Source organism: Bufo gargarizans, chromosome 3 (genome assembly GCF_014858855.1).
Source record: "Bufo gargarizans isolate SCDJY-AF-19 chromosome 3, ASM1485885v1, whole genome shotgun sequence".
In the NCBI taxonomy this organism is placed as follows: Eukaryota; Metazoa; Chordata; class Amphibia; order Anura; family Bufonidae; genus Bufo; species Bufo gargarizans.
Genome location: NC_058082.1, coordinates 212,647,871 through 212,665,604, shown reverse-complemented (window position 1 = coordinate 212,665,604; position 17,734 = coordinate 212,647,871). Strand labels below are relative to the sequence as shown.

Sequence of the window (17,734 nt, the reverse complement as noted above, 5' to 3'; positions counted from 1 at the left end):
GTTTTTCAATCTCCGTCGGCTGTGGGCAGGGGAGGGGAATGGCCTAACAAAGTTGGGGAGTGGCTTAGCTGAGAGGGGAGGGGTGTGTTAATGTCCAGCTTTTGAGGGTAGTCTGAGTGGCCCCCCTACAAAGCATGGCCTGCATGTCCTGCAGATATCAACTCACATAGCATTTCCTGCAAAAATCATTTTACATTGCATCTTCTGAACTTACAGCGGAAACAATATAATTTGTGTAGCCTGAACAATACACATAACCTGAACCAAACACACAATTAATGCCTGTACTTACTACAGGAATAATACACATTGAACCAACACACATGAATGCCTATACTTACTGCAGGCACCGATTACACATTACTTACTACTAGTGTTGATCGCGAATATTCTATTTGCAAAATTTTATCGCGAATATTGATACTTTGAGAATTTGCGAATATCTAGAATTTAGTGCTATATTTTATTTTATGCACTTATATAGCGCTACTATATTCTGCAGCTTTAGAGAAATTAGCATCCAACTGTCCCCAACGGGGCGTGGGGCCCACGCAAACACAGGGAGAACATACAAACTACATGCAGATGTTGTCCTTGGTCGGATTTGAACCTAGGACACCAGCGCTGCTAATCACTGAGCCACCATGGTGGTGTAATCGTGGATATTCTAGATTTTTTTTCATCAATACCCATGATCCCTCACTGCTTCTTGCTTGTGGGCCAATGAGAAGGCTGCAATATTTTTGACTTTAGGAGTAGTGATCTTGAATTTTCATATCGCGAATTTTCGATTGCCGGTTTTCGCGATCAAGAAAATAATGACGAGATCACGAATTCTCGAATATATGACGAATATTCGCCCAAATATTCGTGAAATATTGCGAATTCGAATAGTGCCCCTGCAGCTCATCACTGTTTACTACAGAAACCATTTAAATTACATGGCTTGTACTTGCTGCAGAGGACAATTCACATTGTGTAGTCTAAACGAGGACACAGTAAAACACAGCTGTGAGAGAGGTCTCATATAGCACCAGCAATTCATTAAGCTAATTCTTAATTCAGTATTCTAGGTGGGCTGGTCTTAGGGTGGAGGCTAGGGGACAGAATATCCTGATCTGTGCTGCCTGAGGACGATGAGAAAATCATCATTAATTTTCCAATCAGAGTAAACTTTTGGCAGAAAAGCAAACACAGCTTTAATTCCAAACCTGTTAAGAAGGATCTTAAGATAGGGCTGCATCTGCAGCTCACCAAGTCTTTTAGCAGAAGCCTTTTCAACTAGAAATACATTCTTCCAGAAAAAATATTTAACATGTGCCTGAGCCATAGGCTCAAACGGTGGCAAGTTAAGTTTTTTAAGGACCAAGAATAGATCCAATATAAGAGAAGGAGAAATGACATTATGTCTCAGAAGTCTTAATACTTTGAAAAATGTTCTAATCATGGAGTGCATCAACTTTCAAGACGATGTACAAGAGGCAATTATGGTGGAAAAAAAAACATTTCTCAGCTTTTATTTACATTTGAGCAAAAAGTGTCCAGTCCAAAATTATTCATACCATAGAAACATAGAAACATAGAATGTGTCGGCAGATAAGAACCATTTGGCCCATCTAGTCTGCCCAATATATCTGAATCCTATGAATAGTCCCTGGCCCTATCTTATATGAAGGATAGCCTTATGCCTATCCCATGCATGCTTAAACTCCTTCACTGTATTTGCCGCTACCACTTCTGCAGGAAGGCTATTCCATGCATCCACTACTCTCTCAGTAAAGTAATACTTCCTTATATTACTTTTAAACCTTTGCCCCTCTAATTTAAAACTGTGTCCTCTTGTGGTAGTTTTTCTTCTCAATAATCAATAGAAAAGTCTTTATTGACTATTACAGCAATCAAACGCTTCCTATAATTGCAGACCAGCTTTTTGCATGTCTCCACAGGTATTTTTGCCCATTCATCTTTAGCAATGAGCTCCAAATCTTTCAGGTTGGAGGGTCTTCTTGCCATCACCCTGATCTTTAGCTCCCTCCACAGATTCTCAATTGGATTAAAGTCTGGACTCTGGCTGGGCCACTCCAAAACGTTAATGTTGTTGTCTGCTAACCATTTCATCACCACTTTTGCTGTGTGTTTTGGGTCATTGTCATGCTGAAATGTCAACTGGTGCCCAAGGCCAAGTTTCTCTGCAGACTGCCTGATGTTGTCGTTGAGAATCCTCATGTATTGCTCTTTTTTCATGGTGCCGTTTACTGTGATTAGGTTCCCTGGTCCATTGGCTGAAAAACACCCCCAAAGCATTAGGTTCCCACCACCATGTTTGACAGTGGGGATGGTGTTCTTTGGGTTGAAGGCTTCTCTTTTTTTACGCCAAATGAAGGAAAGATCATTGTGACCAAACAATTCAATTTTTGTTTCATCTGACAATAACGCAGAAGACCAGAAGTCTTCTTATTTGTCCAGATGAGCTTTTGCAAAGGCAAAGCAATCTTGTGTGTGCCTTATCTGGAGAAGTGGCGTTCTCCTTGGTCTGCATCTGTGGAACCCAGCAGTGGGCAGTGTCCGTTAGATTGTCTGCCTTGAGACATTGCCACCAGCAGAGCCCAGATTCACCAAGATGGCCTTGGTGGTGATCCTTGGATTCTTTTTCTAACTATCCTCCTGGCCAGCACAGGTGTCAGATTTGGCTTCCGACCACATCCTCTAGATTTTCCACAGTGCGGAACATCTTGTATATTTTGCTCATAAAAGCTTAGAAATGTGTTTTTTTTTCTCACAATAATGCCTCTTGTACATTACTTAAAGAGAACCTGTCATCAGTTTTATGGTGTCCTAAATAAGTGACTGATTCTCTTAGCAAAATGCTGGGTCACTTTCTTTAATTGACCCAGTCAATCTGCCAACATCTTGTATTGAAAAGCTCCAGCTGATAATGATGAGTCCTGAATATTCACGAGCTCCTGACTCTCCCCGCCTACCTGCTGCTGAATAGAAGTTTTTTCCATATGAATCAGCAGCAGGTGGGCAGGGGACTGGCTATAGCTCTGAATTAAATATACGCTGGACTCATGGACATCACGCCGGACTCAAATCAGCTCATTAGCATGAGGCATCTTTGTGTGTATATTATGAGGTAACCATCTGTCACTCCAGTAAGTGAATACATCTAAGGTACTTTATAGTAGTTAATTATTGTATATACTTAGATTAATATCAACTATCCACATGACAGGTTCCCTTTAAATTAAACTTGCTGGTTGAATGAAAGTAACTTTGAGTCACAATTTGCCTGGGGTATGAATAATTATGGGCAGCACTGTATATCACTATATTCCAAATATTCGCAAATTCTAAAAGTGCCGATATTCCCCATTAATATTCGCGATTCGAATATTCGCGCCCAACACTAGTCCCAAACCCTGTGGAGAAAGGGCTGTAATGGTCTGAGATGGGATTATGTAAATGGGGGCAATATCTTAGCTTTGACACACTGAAATAGAAGAGACAGCACTTGTTCTTTGAAATGATATCCTCATCCACCTCCCCAGTCTGCCTCACAGCTCTAACCAACTTAGAAGTATCCTCCTTTCTAAACATACATGTCTCCTCCTCAGCAGTGGCCTCAGATTCCCAATCTGTAGAGTCAAATTGACAGAAAGAAACACAGTTAAACAAGTCCAGGAAATGGTGCATGGGCACATCGGAGTGGAGGGTCATGGTTCAGAGCCATGAACTCAGGGTCACAGGGGAGTGTCAAAGGAAAGCATGGACAGAGAGACTCATCCATGGACACCATGCAAACTGCAGGGAAACAGCGAAACCAACCAATCATCCCTCACAACTCTGGAAACTTGTGGGAACAGATTAAGTAGACAGGAGCTAAGGAAATAAATTCACAGTGCGTGTTCAGGAAGGCAGGACTTATATGATGATAGATGTGTAGTTTGTTAACCCTGTTAACCGTTCTTTGCTGCTTTCGGTCCTTTGGCAGGGGTAGAATAATTTTCCTGGGTGCTGCCGAGGACAGAAAGGAAAATAAAGTTTGTAATACTATCACCAGCCCTTACCTAGTGCTGTCAACACTTTAGCATAGTCAACACTTTTTAAAGGAGTATTCTGATGTCAGACATACATGGTTTTACCCTTGGATAAGTACTGGAGTTAGTGAAGCTATACAAGTACACTTTTTTTTTTTTTACTTAGATACTTTATGCTAAAGTTATACAATTAATCTCAAAATTTAATTTATTTTCCTTTGTTGGAAGCAGCTAAGGAACCTGCAAAATCCATTGTATCTGTAGACGGGAACAAAGCTAATGAGTTTTTGAACACATTAAAAAGATCTAAGCGCCAGCTGTGGGATAGGAGTCGTCCTGAGGTTCAGCAGTGGTACCAACATTTCCTCTACATGGGCTTTGATGAAACAGTAAGTGGTGCTACACCCTGTCTCTATAGATTAAAATGACTATCTAACCTGGACATTTTCATTAACTGATATTCTGATCTTGATACACCATTTGCCTGTAAATATAAAAAATAAATACATTTGTGACTACAGAAAGTTGTTAGAATTTCTACCATTGAATGCACAATATTTAAAATATCTCCATGCAGTAATAATAGTCCTAAGAAAAATAACTGACATCAACTGTGGCAAAACTGCAGGTGCCCATACATGTGACTGATGTGCAGTAACCACAAGTGGATTATCGCTAATTGTCAGACTGCAACTGTACTTGCACTACAAAAGACCGCAGGTACTGTATAGGTGCAGCATAGAAACTAACGGTAATCCGTATGTGGTTCCCATGGCTCACCTGCAATGTATATGTGCACCCTCAACAGCATGTGTGTAACCATCTTAGGCTAGGTCTACACGAAGACATGTAGGGGACATCTACACTGCAACATTTTTTGCGCGACATTTTGTCGCACCAATGTCGCGTGACAATTTTTTAAATGATAGTCTATGGTGTCGCAATGCTGCGATGCAACAGTCGCAGAAAGATCCATCTCGAATGGAGTTTTTGCGACTGTGGCAGTCGCAGCATGTCGCAGTGCGACACCGTAGATTATCATTATAAAAATTGTTGTGCGACATTGGTGCGACAAATGTCGTCGTGTAGACCTAGCCTTATTGTGTATGCAAAAAATAGAACCTATAATGTGAAAAATATGTGCCCCATTCTTTTACACTGCATATGTCAAAGTGTACCATTTCAGTATGTTTTTGTGCAGTACTTCAAGAACAATGTAGTTTGATGCTATTGTTTACACACACAAAAAAAAAGCATAGTTGAATCAACTTGAATGCCTTTTTCTGTAAGTTAAGGGGACGACATGTAACATATGCCATATATTTTTTGTGATACAGAAATATGAAGATGATGCTGATTACTGGATGAATCAACGCAGAGCTGGAACTGAATACTACGGAGGTTTTTACCACCACCACTATGACGAGGATGCACCAATTGGACCGCGCAATCCAAATACTTTCAGACATGGAGCCGCAGTGAATTATGATGATTATTAACCTTGCCCTAAAAATAAGAAGCAGTAGGCAAAGCTTTCAGTCTAATTGGCAATGATGCATTTGTTTGCATTAAACCTGTGGGGTTAAAGAGAACAGCTAGGGTCTATGTAACTAATCACTTTATGATGTCATACTTTAGTCTTGTTGCATAACATATTTGTGCATGGTCACATTTAGCAGTGCTAAATACTTGTTATGCACATTAGCTGCATGAAGAAGGCATTACTATTTTTGACGCACAATGACAAACGGTGCTTTTTACTCTTACATTTTAATAAAACTTCTGTATGTAAAGACGGTTTGTTTGCTTTTCTATTAACGAGACACAAAATACCAGTTAAAATAGCTGTATGATTTAATGACATCTCACAGCTTAAATCTACTGTATATACAAACCGGATTCCAAAAAAGTTGGGACACTATGCAAATCGTGAATAAAAACTGAATGCAATGATGTGGAGGTGCCAACTTCTAATATTTTATTCAGAATAGAACATAAATCACGGAACAAAAGTTTAAACTGAGAAAATGTACCATTTTAAGGGAAAAATATGTTGAATCAGAATTTCATGGTGTCAACAAATCCCCAAAAAGTTGGGACAAGGCCATTTTCACCACTGTGTGGCATCTCCCCTTCTTCTTACAACACTCAACAGACGTCTGGGGACTGAGGAGACCAGTTTCTCAAGTTTAGAAATAGGAATGCTCTCCCATTCTTGTCAAATACAGGCCTCTAACTGTTCAATCGTCTTGGGCCTTCTTTGTTGCACCTTCCTCTTTATGATGCACCAAATGTTCTCTATAGGTGAAAGATCTGGACTGCAGACTGGCCATTTCAGTACCCGGATCCTTCTCCTACGCAGCCATGATGTTGTGATTGATGCAGAATGTGGTCTGGCATTATCTTGTTGAAAAATGCAGGATCTTCCCTGAAAGAGATGACGTCCGGATGGGAGCATATGTTGTTCTGCATTGATGGTGCCTTTCCAGACATGCAAGCTGCCCATGCCACACACACTCATGCAACCCCATACCATCAGAGATGCAGGCTTCTGAACTGAGCATTGATAACAACTTGGGTTGTCCTTGTCCTCTTTGGTTTAGATGACATGGCGTCCCAGATTTCCAAAAAGAACTTCGAATCATGACTCGTCTGACCACAGAACAGTCTTCCATTTTGCCACACTCCATTTCAAATGATCCCTGGCCCAGTGAAAACGCCTGAGCTTGTGGATCTTGCTTAGAAATGGCTTCTTCTTTGCACTGTAGAGTTTCAGCTGGCAACGGCGGATGGCAAGGTGGATTGTGTTCACTGACAATGGTTTCTGGAAGTATTCCTGAGCCCATTCTGTGATTTCCTTTACAGTAACATTCCTGTTTGTAGTGCAGTGTCGTTTAAGGGCCCGGAGATCACGGCCTTGACCCTTACGCACAGAGATTGTTCCAGATTCTCTGAATCTTTGGATGATGTTATGCACAGTTGATGATGATAGATGCAAAGTCTTTGCAATTTTTCGCTGGGTAACACCTTTCTGATATTGCTCCACTATCTTTCTGCGCAACATTGTGGGAATTGGTGATCCTCTACCCATCTTGGCTTCTGAGAGACACTGCCACTCTGAGAAGCTCTTTTTATACTTAATCTTGTTGCCAATTGACCTAATTAGTGTTAATTGGTCTTCCAGCTCTTCGTTATGCTCAAATTTACTTTTTTCCAGCCTCTTATTGCTACTTGTCCCAACTTTTTGGGGATTTGTTGACACCGTGAAAATTTTAATCTACGTAATTTTTCTTTAAAATGATACATTTACTCGGATTAAACGTTTGATCTGTCATCTACGTTCTATTACAAATAAAATATTGACATTTGCCATCTCCACATCATTGCATTCAGTTTTTATTCACAATTTGTTTAGTGTCCCAACTTTTTTGGAATCCCGTTTGTATATATATATATATATATATGTTGGTAAGGCTGATTAGTCAGCCTGCATTTGTGGGAGGGGCGGAGGCTCTTCATATACGAGCCACACCCTCACTCACAGGTGTGTGTTTTCAGGTGCACAGCTGCCGCTGGGTGCCATTAGCACACTAGCTTCTCTGGTGGTAGGATTCTTTCTTTGCAGCATGGAGCTTGTTATTTTGCTCTCTGCTACTGTAGCATGCACGCGCCATACTACGTAAGTAGGTTGGGCCGGGGCCGTCTCTCCAGGCCGGTCGGAACCGACTTTGCTAGCGAACGCCTCAGAATCTGCTACCTCAGGTTTGCTCGTTTGGGCCTAAATACTTCCATTTGCTTTTCATTTTTGTTTGTTGGTAATAAGAGGTGGTTCCTATAAATCTTACAAGTTTCACTTTGCTTCGTTCGTCTCGTATGAAAAGTTTCTTTACAGCAATCCGGCTGAAGTAAGAGTTACCCGGGCTGCACGTCATGTTTGGAGATCGGACGCAGTGTTTATTGTTTAGGCCTTTTGCTGTAGCTGTTCCTTGCCATGTGTCTCCCCCCCCCCCTTTTTTTCCCCCCGCTACCACCATCTTTAAACTTCATGTATTTCACTTTCGTAAGCCGTGTATCGGGGTGGGCTCCCCAGGATACAGCAAAGTCACAGACATGGAAGCAACACTGACACCAGCTTTATATGCAAGAGTATAAACTTTACTTTGGAAACAGTATTAACACAAGTACAAACAGTATAAGTATACCCCAGGCCCACAGTCACCGTCCCTGTCCGAGGGACAGGCCTAGCCTGCTGGCGTACACAGCAGGGCCTACAAGTCGTACTGTGCCGCTATAGAAGACACACCTGGCAGACACAGCAGAGCCTGCAAGTCAATTACTGCGCTGCAGTCCAGTACAGTAAGGCCTAACAAAGCTATAACCCTATCTAACTAGCACATACAAGGCCTAGGCTAGTCTCTGTTACTTTAGGCGCCAAACAGTGAAGTACAATTGGTAATCAGGTGTACTGACCTGCGTCCGTTCTGGGCCCTAGGATGCCGCTTACCCGGGATGGCCACCAAGCTCTCAGCAACCGTGTGGCCTTGCTTGATGCTAAGGTTTTCTGTCCATACACTGGAACTGGTCTTCCTGGGACAACCTCTCTTTCAAAGTGCTGGATCCAGACAGGGGACAGCAGATGCTCTCCTTCCTTTGAGTATCCATTCACTGCCGGACATCTGCAAGCCAGGATGGAATCGGATTCAGCCCCTCACAGCACAATCCTTCCACCATGTCAGATCAACACTTACTGGTTCACCCAGAAGCATGCTGACTGTGCTGCAAAACAGCGGCCTCTAGTGCCCGGAATGCCAAATAACAGCTCCAGTACAATTTAAACATAAATATACAGGCAGAGCTTCTCCACAATCTCATACTTTCATGCTCCGCTGTTATCCTGAGCGGCATTTACACTTTCGGCTTTTATTTAATGTCTTATGCTGCATCGGCACGTCTTCACTGTACTGCACTTTTCTACTCTTGGTTCGTATTCACTCAGATTGGTCTCACACTCAAGCTGCGCTCACCTGTTGGCTGTTACATCTCATTCCATCCCCAGCCGACAGCCGGATCCGTATTACATGCCTGTTATTACATGTTGTATACTCGGCTTACAGCCATATCTGCTACTGTTACTCAGTTTTCATGCTCTGGACGCACCACCCTGGTGTTCCCACCTTGCTCCACTCACAACCAGAGCTGCGTTTATACCAATCTTCATGCTCTGCTTATACCCAAAGTTGTGTTCACAGTTCTACTGCTACACCAGGTTGTATACCCCACTCACCAAAGCCGCTTTCCATGTCTGCGGTCACATCAAGTTAATATTCCGTTCACATCCAAAGCTGCGTCCGCATGTCTGCTTTTCACATCTTGTCCTATACCCCTTTCACTACTAGAGCTGCGTCCACATGTCTGCTTTCGCATCACGTCAATACTCTGCTCACTTTCAGGTTGCATTTATACGTCTTTATACCATGCTTTTCATGCGCCTATACCATGTTTTTAGGTACCACTCACATCCAAAGCTGCATTCACCCATTTGTTGTTACATCATGTGTTGTACTCTGCTCCCACTCAAAGCTGCATTCTCCTGTTTATTGCTACATCATGGTTTTGCTCAATCTCATCGGGGCAGTCTGCACCCACCGCTCTGGTACCTCTCTCCTGACAAACATAACTGCGTTCTTTTCAGGCTTACGTTCCCTTCCTCGGTGGTCTGTCACAGTCCATAGGCCTAGTTTCTGTTTAATCCTGTTTCGTATTCACTCAGATTGGTCTCCTGCCCCAGTTCACCAAACAGCTCCTCAGCGGAGGTCAGTGGGCCGATAGGAGTCCGTTTCCTGGTATGTTTTCACAAGCTGTTCATTTGTTTGTCACGATAAGAGACTTCCCTTAGCGAACTCGCAATGCCCCAGGCATTTCATGTTTACGTTTATGGTTCACGGTGGTTAGTGTTTTATGTATGCACGTGCTTCGGATTACTAATGTCTATATTTTTAACGCCTGTTGGCAGTCATGTTCCTTAGGCTACCTTCTAACCAATCCAATCATTCAAGTCGCTTCATATGCCATCAGGTCCGGCTTACGTTTTAATTACTTATCGTCACCGCAACGTCATTCCTCTGGCTTCGGGGGCCCTATGACCGATCCGGCCTCATGGCTCCGGGGGCCCCTTGACCACTTTTCATGTTTTGTTTGTTAAGGGTACGACATGGTTGTAGGCTGGTTAGTGTCCCAGGTTTCTGTTGGAGGTTATGCGAGTCCATGTCTTTGTCTTTCTAGGTTCTCGAGTCCCGGTTGCTTACTAAACCCGTTGGGTTAAGGCCCAATCTTTTCCCCAGCCGTCCTTAATTCTAAGGTTCGCATCCCGGCGGCTGCCCGGCCCCATGGGCCCCTGGTGTTGCTTCAGCCCCATGGCTTCAGGGGTCTGACCAATGGTTGTCTGTCCACCTGTGCAGCTATGCTTTTGAATGACTCATATCTTTACCTGCTTATGTTATTAATTTGAGTTAATGTCCGTTATTATCTCCATTTTCTGTCACGTTTCCCTTCGTCTTTTCAGGTCATGCAGTTGAACTATTGGGGTCACCTTCCACGTTGGTCAGGTCTCGTTCCTAACGATATTTCGCCTTGCATGTTATTCAGGCCACGTAGTTTATCTTGGGTATCACCTGCCACATCGGTCAGGCTCATGGTTTAATTCACGTGCACCTTATTCATGTCACTTTTCATAGTTATAATTCTTAATAAAAAAAAAAAAAATGGCTTCGGGGGCCCGACGACTGCTTCGGCCCCATGGCTTTGGGGGCCCGACGACTGCTTCGGCCCCATGGCTTCGGGGGCCCGACGACTGCTTCGGCCCCATGGCTTCGGGGGCCCGACGACTGCTTCGGCCCCATGGCTTCGGTGGGCCCGACGACTGCTTCGGCCCCATGGCTTCGGGGGGCCCGACGACTGCTTTGGCCCCATGGCTTCGGGGGCCCAACGACTGCTTCGGCCCCATGGCTTCGGGGGCCCGACGACTGTTTTCAAACCAGCTGGGCTGATTGCCTGGTTGGTTGTCCATCTGTGCATCTAGGCTGATTTGGCCCCTATGTATCGCACACATACCTGCTTCCCTAATTTCCTAATAATCCATGTTGATCGCTCCATGTTGATCCATGGCTTCGGGGGCCCGACGACTGCTTCGGCCCCATGGCTTCGGGGGCCCGACGACCTGCTTCGGCCCCATGGCTTCGGGGGCCCGACGACCTGCTTCGGCCCCATGGCTTCGGGGGCCCGACGACCTGCTTCGGCCCCATGGCTTCGGGGGCCCGACGACCTGCTTCGGCCCCATGGCTTCGGGGGCCCGACGACCTGCTTCGGCCCCATGGCTTCGGGGGCCCGACGACCTGCTTCGGCCCCATGGCTTCGGGGGCCCGACGACCTGCTTCGGCCCCATGGCTTCGGGGGCTTCGGGGGCCCGATGACCTGCTTCGGCCCCTTGGCTTCGGGGGCCCGACAACTGTTTTCAGTCCTGCTGGGCTGATTGCCTGGTTGGTTGTCTATCTGTGCATCTAGGCTGGCCCCTATGTATCGCACACATACCTGCTTCCCTAATTTCCTAATAATCCATGTTGATCGCTCCATGTTGATCCATGGCTTCGGGGGCCCGACGACTGCTTCGGCCCCATGGCTTCGGGGGCCCGATGACTGCTTTGGCCCTATGGCTTCGGGGGCCCGACGACTGCTTCGGCCCTATGGCTTCGGGGGCCGACGACTGCTTCGGCCCCATGGCTTCGGGGGCCCGACGACTGCTTCGGCCCCATGGCCCCTATGTATCGCATACATACCTGCTTCCCTAATAATCCACGTTGATCGCTCATTTTATGTTTTGACCGCAAACTGGTCCGGTTCGCCCTACAGCATTATTGTCCTGTCTTTCTTTAATTGTTCATGCTTTCGTTCAGGTCCTGCCAGAGGAAGAACAAGTAGGGCAATTCGCTCTAGCATTTCAGTCTCTGATTGTAGTCGATCATATCTTGTCAACCAGGTCCCCACGCAAAGTCTTTGCCTTTTTACCACGACCAGGAATTCATTTTCGCCAGTAGCTTCATTGCATTGCATTCCCTCACTCATGGGAGGGCATAGACAGAATCTTGTATATTATGGCTTCATAGCTTCTTGCCGCACTAACCTCCGACTCCCTACAACCACGCTGAATCGGATTTTGGACAAGGTCCAGCATTTTCTCACGGTAGAAGATTCAGATAGTAGGTCGGTCTTCACGTCTCAAGCGTAAAAACAATTCTCAGGGGCGCACAGTAGAACAAAGCGCGGATAGCTGTTGTCTGGGTAACTATTCAAGGATTCTCTTCCTATCTACATGGTTCTTTTTGGCCCTCATTCCTGCATAGTCTAGGCAGTTAGGTTTTGGTCCCATGATCTCCTGACGCTAGGGCATTGCCAGTACTCACACTAGAACCAAACTTTACAAGTTTCAGTTGGTTTTTATGATCCATTTCACAACGTTTTCTCGGTCCTCCATTCCGCTTTTGTGCAATATCCGCAATATTGAGCATCATGTCTCTGGCCTTGTCATCCACAAGATGGGTTGTAGGTTTCCTACTGGTCTTGCCTCACATACCCCGAATTTTCGCTCTAGATCCCGGATGCCTTGCAGTTGGCTTGGGGATTAGTTTGTACATGCCATTCAAATTCCTCTTCTACCCTACTTGGCTTGGTTTTTGCCCACTTATAGGCCTACCCACGATCATGGCTTAGGGCACACAACAAGCCATTTAGTGAGGTCAGCTAAGACACGCCTAGCTGAGTTAGGTTGTTCCCGTTGTTTTCTCCCTAGGGTTTTCTGGATACCTCTTGGCCGTAGCCATGACCACAAGTTGGTAAGGCTGATTAGTCAGCCTGCATTTGTGGGAGGGGCGGAGGCTCTTCATATACGAGCCACACCCTCACTCACAGGTGTGTGTTTTCAGGTGCCCCACCCTCCCTCCCTTATCTTCTCATTTCCACAGGGTATGCCCACTTATAGGCCTACCCACGATCATGGCTTAGGGCACACAACAAGCCATTTAGTGAGGTCAGCTAAGACACGCCTAGCTGAGTTAGGTTGTTCCCGTTGTTTTCTCCCTAGGGTTTTCTGGATACCTCTTGGCCGTAGCCATGACCACAAATATATATATACACACACATACAGTACAGACCAAAAGTTTGGACACACCTTCTCATTCAAAGAGTTTTCTTTATTTTCATGACTATGAAAATTGTAGATTCACACTGAAGGCATCAAAACTATGAATTAACACATGTGGAATTATATACATAACAAACAAGTGTGAAACAACTGAAAATATGTCATATTCTAGGTTCTTCAAAGTAGCCACCTTTTGCTTTGATTACTGCTTTCCACACTCTTGGCATTCTCTTGATGAGCTTCAAGAGGTAGTCACCTGAAATGGTTTTCACTTCACAGGTGTGCCCTGTCAGGTTTAATAAGTGGGATTTCTTGCCTTATAGATGGGGTTGGGACCATCAGTGGCGTTGTGGAGAAGTCAGGTGGATACACAGCTGATAGTCCTACTGAATAGACAGTTAGAATTTGTATTATGGCAAGAAAAAAGCAGCCAAGTAAAGAAAAACGAGTGGCAATCATTACTTTAAGAAATGAAGGTCAGTCAGTCAGCCGAAAAATTGGGAAAACTTTGAAAGTAAGGGCTATTTGACCATGAAGGAGAGTGATGGGGTGCTGCGCCAGATGACCTGGCCTCCACAGTCACCAGACCTGAGCCCAATCGAGATGGTTTGGGGTGAGCTGGACCGCAGAGTGAAGGCAAAAGGTGCCGACAAGTGCTAAGCATCTCTGGAAACTCCTTCAAGACTGTTGGAAGACCATTTCAGGGGACTACCTCTTGAAGCTCATCAAGAGAATGCCAAGAGTGTCGAAAGCAGTAATCAAAGCAAAAGGTGGCTACTTTGAAGAACCTAGAATATGACATATTCTCAGTTGTTTCACATTTGTTTGTTATGTATATAATTCCACATGTGTTAATTCATAGTTTTGATGCCTTCATAGTCATGTAAATAAAGAAAACTCTTTGAATGAGAAGGTGTGTCCAAACTTTTGGTCTGTACTGTATATATATATATATATATATATACACACACAATTATATATAGATCTAATATATAAAGCTGAGTGTATGTGTGTGTGTGTGTGTATATGTATATACAGTTGCAAGAAACAGTATGTGAACCCTTTGGAATTATATGGATTTCTGCACAAATTGGTCATACAATGTGATCTGATCTTCATCTAAGTCACAACAATAGACAATCACAGTCTGCTTAAACTAATAACACACAAATAATTAAATCTTACCATGTTTTTATTGAACACACCATAATTACATTCACAGTGCAGGTGGAAAAAGTATTGGAGGTGTTGCTTACAGCTGCCCTGCCCTATAAAAAACACACACCAGTTCTGGGTTTGCTTTTCACAAGAAGCATTGCCTGATGTGAATGATGCCTCGCACAAAAGAGCTCTCAGAATACCTACGATTAAGAATTGTTGACTGGAAAGGGCTATAAAAGTATCTCCAAAAGCCTTGCTGTTCATCAGTCCACAGTAAGACAAATTGTCTATAAATGGAGAAAGTTCAGCACTGCTGCTACTCTCCCTAGGAGTGGCCGTTCTGTGAGAGGACTGCAAGAGCACAGCACAGACTGCTCAATGAGGTGAAGAATAATCCTAGAGTGTCAGCTAAAGACTTACAAAAGTCTCTGGCATATGCTAACATCCCTGTCAGCGAATCTACGATACGTAAAACACTAAACAAGAATGGATTTCATGGGAGGATACCACAGAGGAAGCTACTGCTGTCCAAAAATAACATTGCTGCACGTTTACAGTTTGAACAAGAGCACCTGGATGTTCCACAGCAGTACTGGCAAAATATTCTGTGGACAGATGAAACCAAAGTTGAGTTGTTTGGAAGAAACACACAACACTACGTGTGGAGAAAAAGAGGTACAGCACACCAACATCAAAACCGCATCCCAACAGTGACGTATGGTGGTGGGGCATCATGGTTTGGGGCTGCTTTGCTGCATCAGGGCCTGGACGGATTGTTATCATCGAAGGAAAAATGAATTCCCAAGTTTATCAAGACATTTTGAAGGAGAACTTAAGGCCATCTGTCCACCAGCTAAAGCTCAACAGAAGATGGGTAGAGTTGAGCGAACACCTGGATGTTCGGGTTCGAGAAGTTCGGCCGAACATCCCGGAAATGTTCGGGTTCGGGATCCGAACCCGATCCGAACTTCGTCCCGAACCCGAACCCCATTGAAGTCAATGGGGACCCGAACTTTTCGGCACTAAAACGGCTGTAAAACAGCCCAGGAAAGGGCTAGAGGGCTGCAAAAGGCAGCAACATGTAGGTAAATCCCCTGCAAACAAATGTGGATAGGGAAATTAATTAAAATAAAAATTAAATAAATAAAAATTAACCAAAATCAATTGGAGAGAGGTTCCATAGCAGAGAATCTGGCTTCCCGTCACCCACCACTGGAACAGTCCATTCTCAGATATTTAGGCCCCGGCACCCAGGCAGAGGAGAGAGGTCCCGTAACAGACAATCTGGCTTCATGTCAGCAGAGAATCAGTCTTCATGTAGAGTTGAGCGAACACCTGGATGTTCGGGTTCGAGAAGTTCGGCCGAACATCCCGGAAATGTTCGGGTTCGGGATCCGAACCCGATCCGAACTTCGTCCCGAACCCGAACCCCATTGAAGTCAATGGGGACCCGAACTTTTCGGCACTAAAACGGCTGTAAAACAGCCCAGGAAAGGGCTAGAGGGCTGCAAAAGGCAGCAACATGTAGGTAAATCCCCTGCAAACAAATGTGGATAGGGAAATTAATTAAAATAAAAATTAAATAAATAAAAATTAACCAAAATCAATTGGAGAGAGGTTCCATAGCAGAGAATCTGGCTTCCCGTCACCCACCACTGGAACAGTCCATTCTCAGATATTTAGGCCCCGGCACCCAGGCAGAGGAGAGAGGTCCCGTAACAGACAATCTGGCTTCATGTCAGCAGAGAATCAGTCTTCATGTCATAGCAGAGAATCAGGCTTCACGTCACCCACCACTGTAATAGTCCATTTTCATAAATTTAGGCCCAGCACCCAGGCAGAGGAGAGAGGTCCCGTAACAGACAATCTGGCTTCATGTCAGCAGAGAATCAGTCTTCATATCATAGCAGAGAATCTGGCTTCCCGTTACCCACCACTGGAACAGTCCATTCTCAGATATTTAGGCCCCGGCACCCAGGCAGAGGAGAGAGGTCCCGTAACAGACAATCTGGCTTCATGTCAGCAGAGAATCAGTCTGCATGTCATAGCAGAGAATGAGGCTTCACGTCACCCACCACTGCAACAGTCCATTTTCATAAATTTAGGCCCAGCACCCAGGCAGAGGAGAGAGGTCCCGTAACAGAGGATCTGGCTTCATGTCACCAGAGAATCAGTCTGCATGTCATAGCAGAGAATCAGGCTTCACGTCACCCACCACTGCAACAGTCCATTTTCATAAATTTAGGCCCAGCACCCAGGCAGAGGAGAGAGGTCCCGTAACAGAGGATCTGGCTTCATGTCACCAGAGAATCAGTCTGCATGTCATAGCAGAGAATCAGGCTTCACGTCAGCCACCACTGCAACAATCCATTGGCATATATTTAGGCCTAGCACACAGGCAGAGGAGAGAGGTCCCGTAACAGACAATCTGGCTTCATGTCAGCAGAGAATCAGTCTTCATATCATAGCAGAGAATCAGGCTTCACGTCAGCCACCAATGCAACAGTCCATTGTCAGATATTTAGGCCCAGCACCCAGGCAGAGGAGAGAGGTCCCGTAACAGAGGATCTGGCTTCATGTCAGCAGAGAATCAGTCTTCATGTCATAGCAGAGAATCAGGCTTCACGTCACCCACCACTGTAAGAGTCCATTTTCATAAATTTAGGCCCAGCACCCAGGCAGAGGAGAGAGGTCCCGTAACAGACGATCTGGCTTCATGTCAGCAGAGAATCAGTCTGCATGTCATAGCAGAGAATGAGGCTTCACGTCACCCACCACTGCAACAGTCCATTTTCATAAATTTAGGCCCAGCACCCAGGCAGAGGAGAGAGGTCCCGTAACAGAGGATCTGGCTTCATGTCACCAGAGAATCAGTCTGCATGTCATAGCAGAGAATCAGGCTTCACGTCACCCACCACTGCAACAGTCCATTTTCATAAATTTAGGCCCAGCACCCAGGCAGAGGAGAGAGGTCCCGTAACAGAGGATCTGGCTTCATGTCACCAGAGAATCAGTCTGCATGTCATAGCAGAGAATCAGGCTTCACGTCAGCCACCACTGCAACAATCCATTGGCATATATTTAGGCCTAGCACACAGGCAGAGGAGAGAGGTCCCGTAACAGACAATCTGGCTTCATGTCAGCAGAGAATCAGTCTTCATATCATAGCAGAGAATCAGGCTTCACGTCAGCCACCAATGCAACAGTCCATTGTCAGATATTTAGGCCCAGCACCCAGGCAGAGGAGAGAGGTCCCGTAACAGAGGATCTGGCTTCATGTCAGCAGAGAATCAGTCTTCATGTCATAGCAGAGAATCAGGCTTCACGTCACCCACCACTG

At 45.0% G+C, this 17,734-nt stretch overlaps 1 protein-coding gene across 1 annotated transcript in view; it reads left to right on the top strand.

Annotated features, from left to right (window-relative positions):
• The window catches only part of ECRG4 (ECRG4 augurin precursor), a 60,787-nt gene extending 55,017 nt beyond the window's left edge, over positions 1-5,770 (top strand). The window contains exons 4-5 of the mRNA XM_044288137.1: positions 4,272-4,429; positions 5,378-5,770. Of these exons, the coding sequence (XP_044144072.1) occupies positions 4,272-4,429; positions 5,378-5,539 (320 nt within the window). The 3' untranslated portion in view covers positions 5,540-5,770. The remainder of the gene's footprint in view (positions 1-4,271; positions 4,430-5,377) is intronic.
• The last annotated feature ends 11,964 nt before the right edge of the window (positions 5,771-17,734 follow it).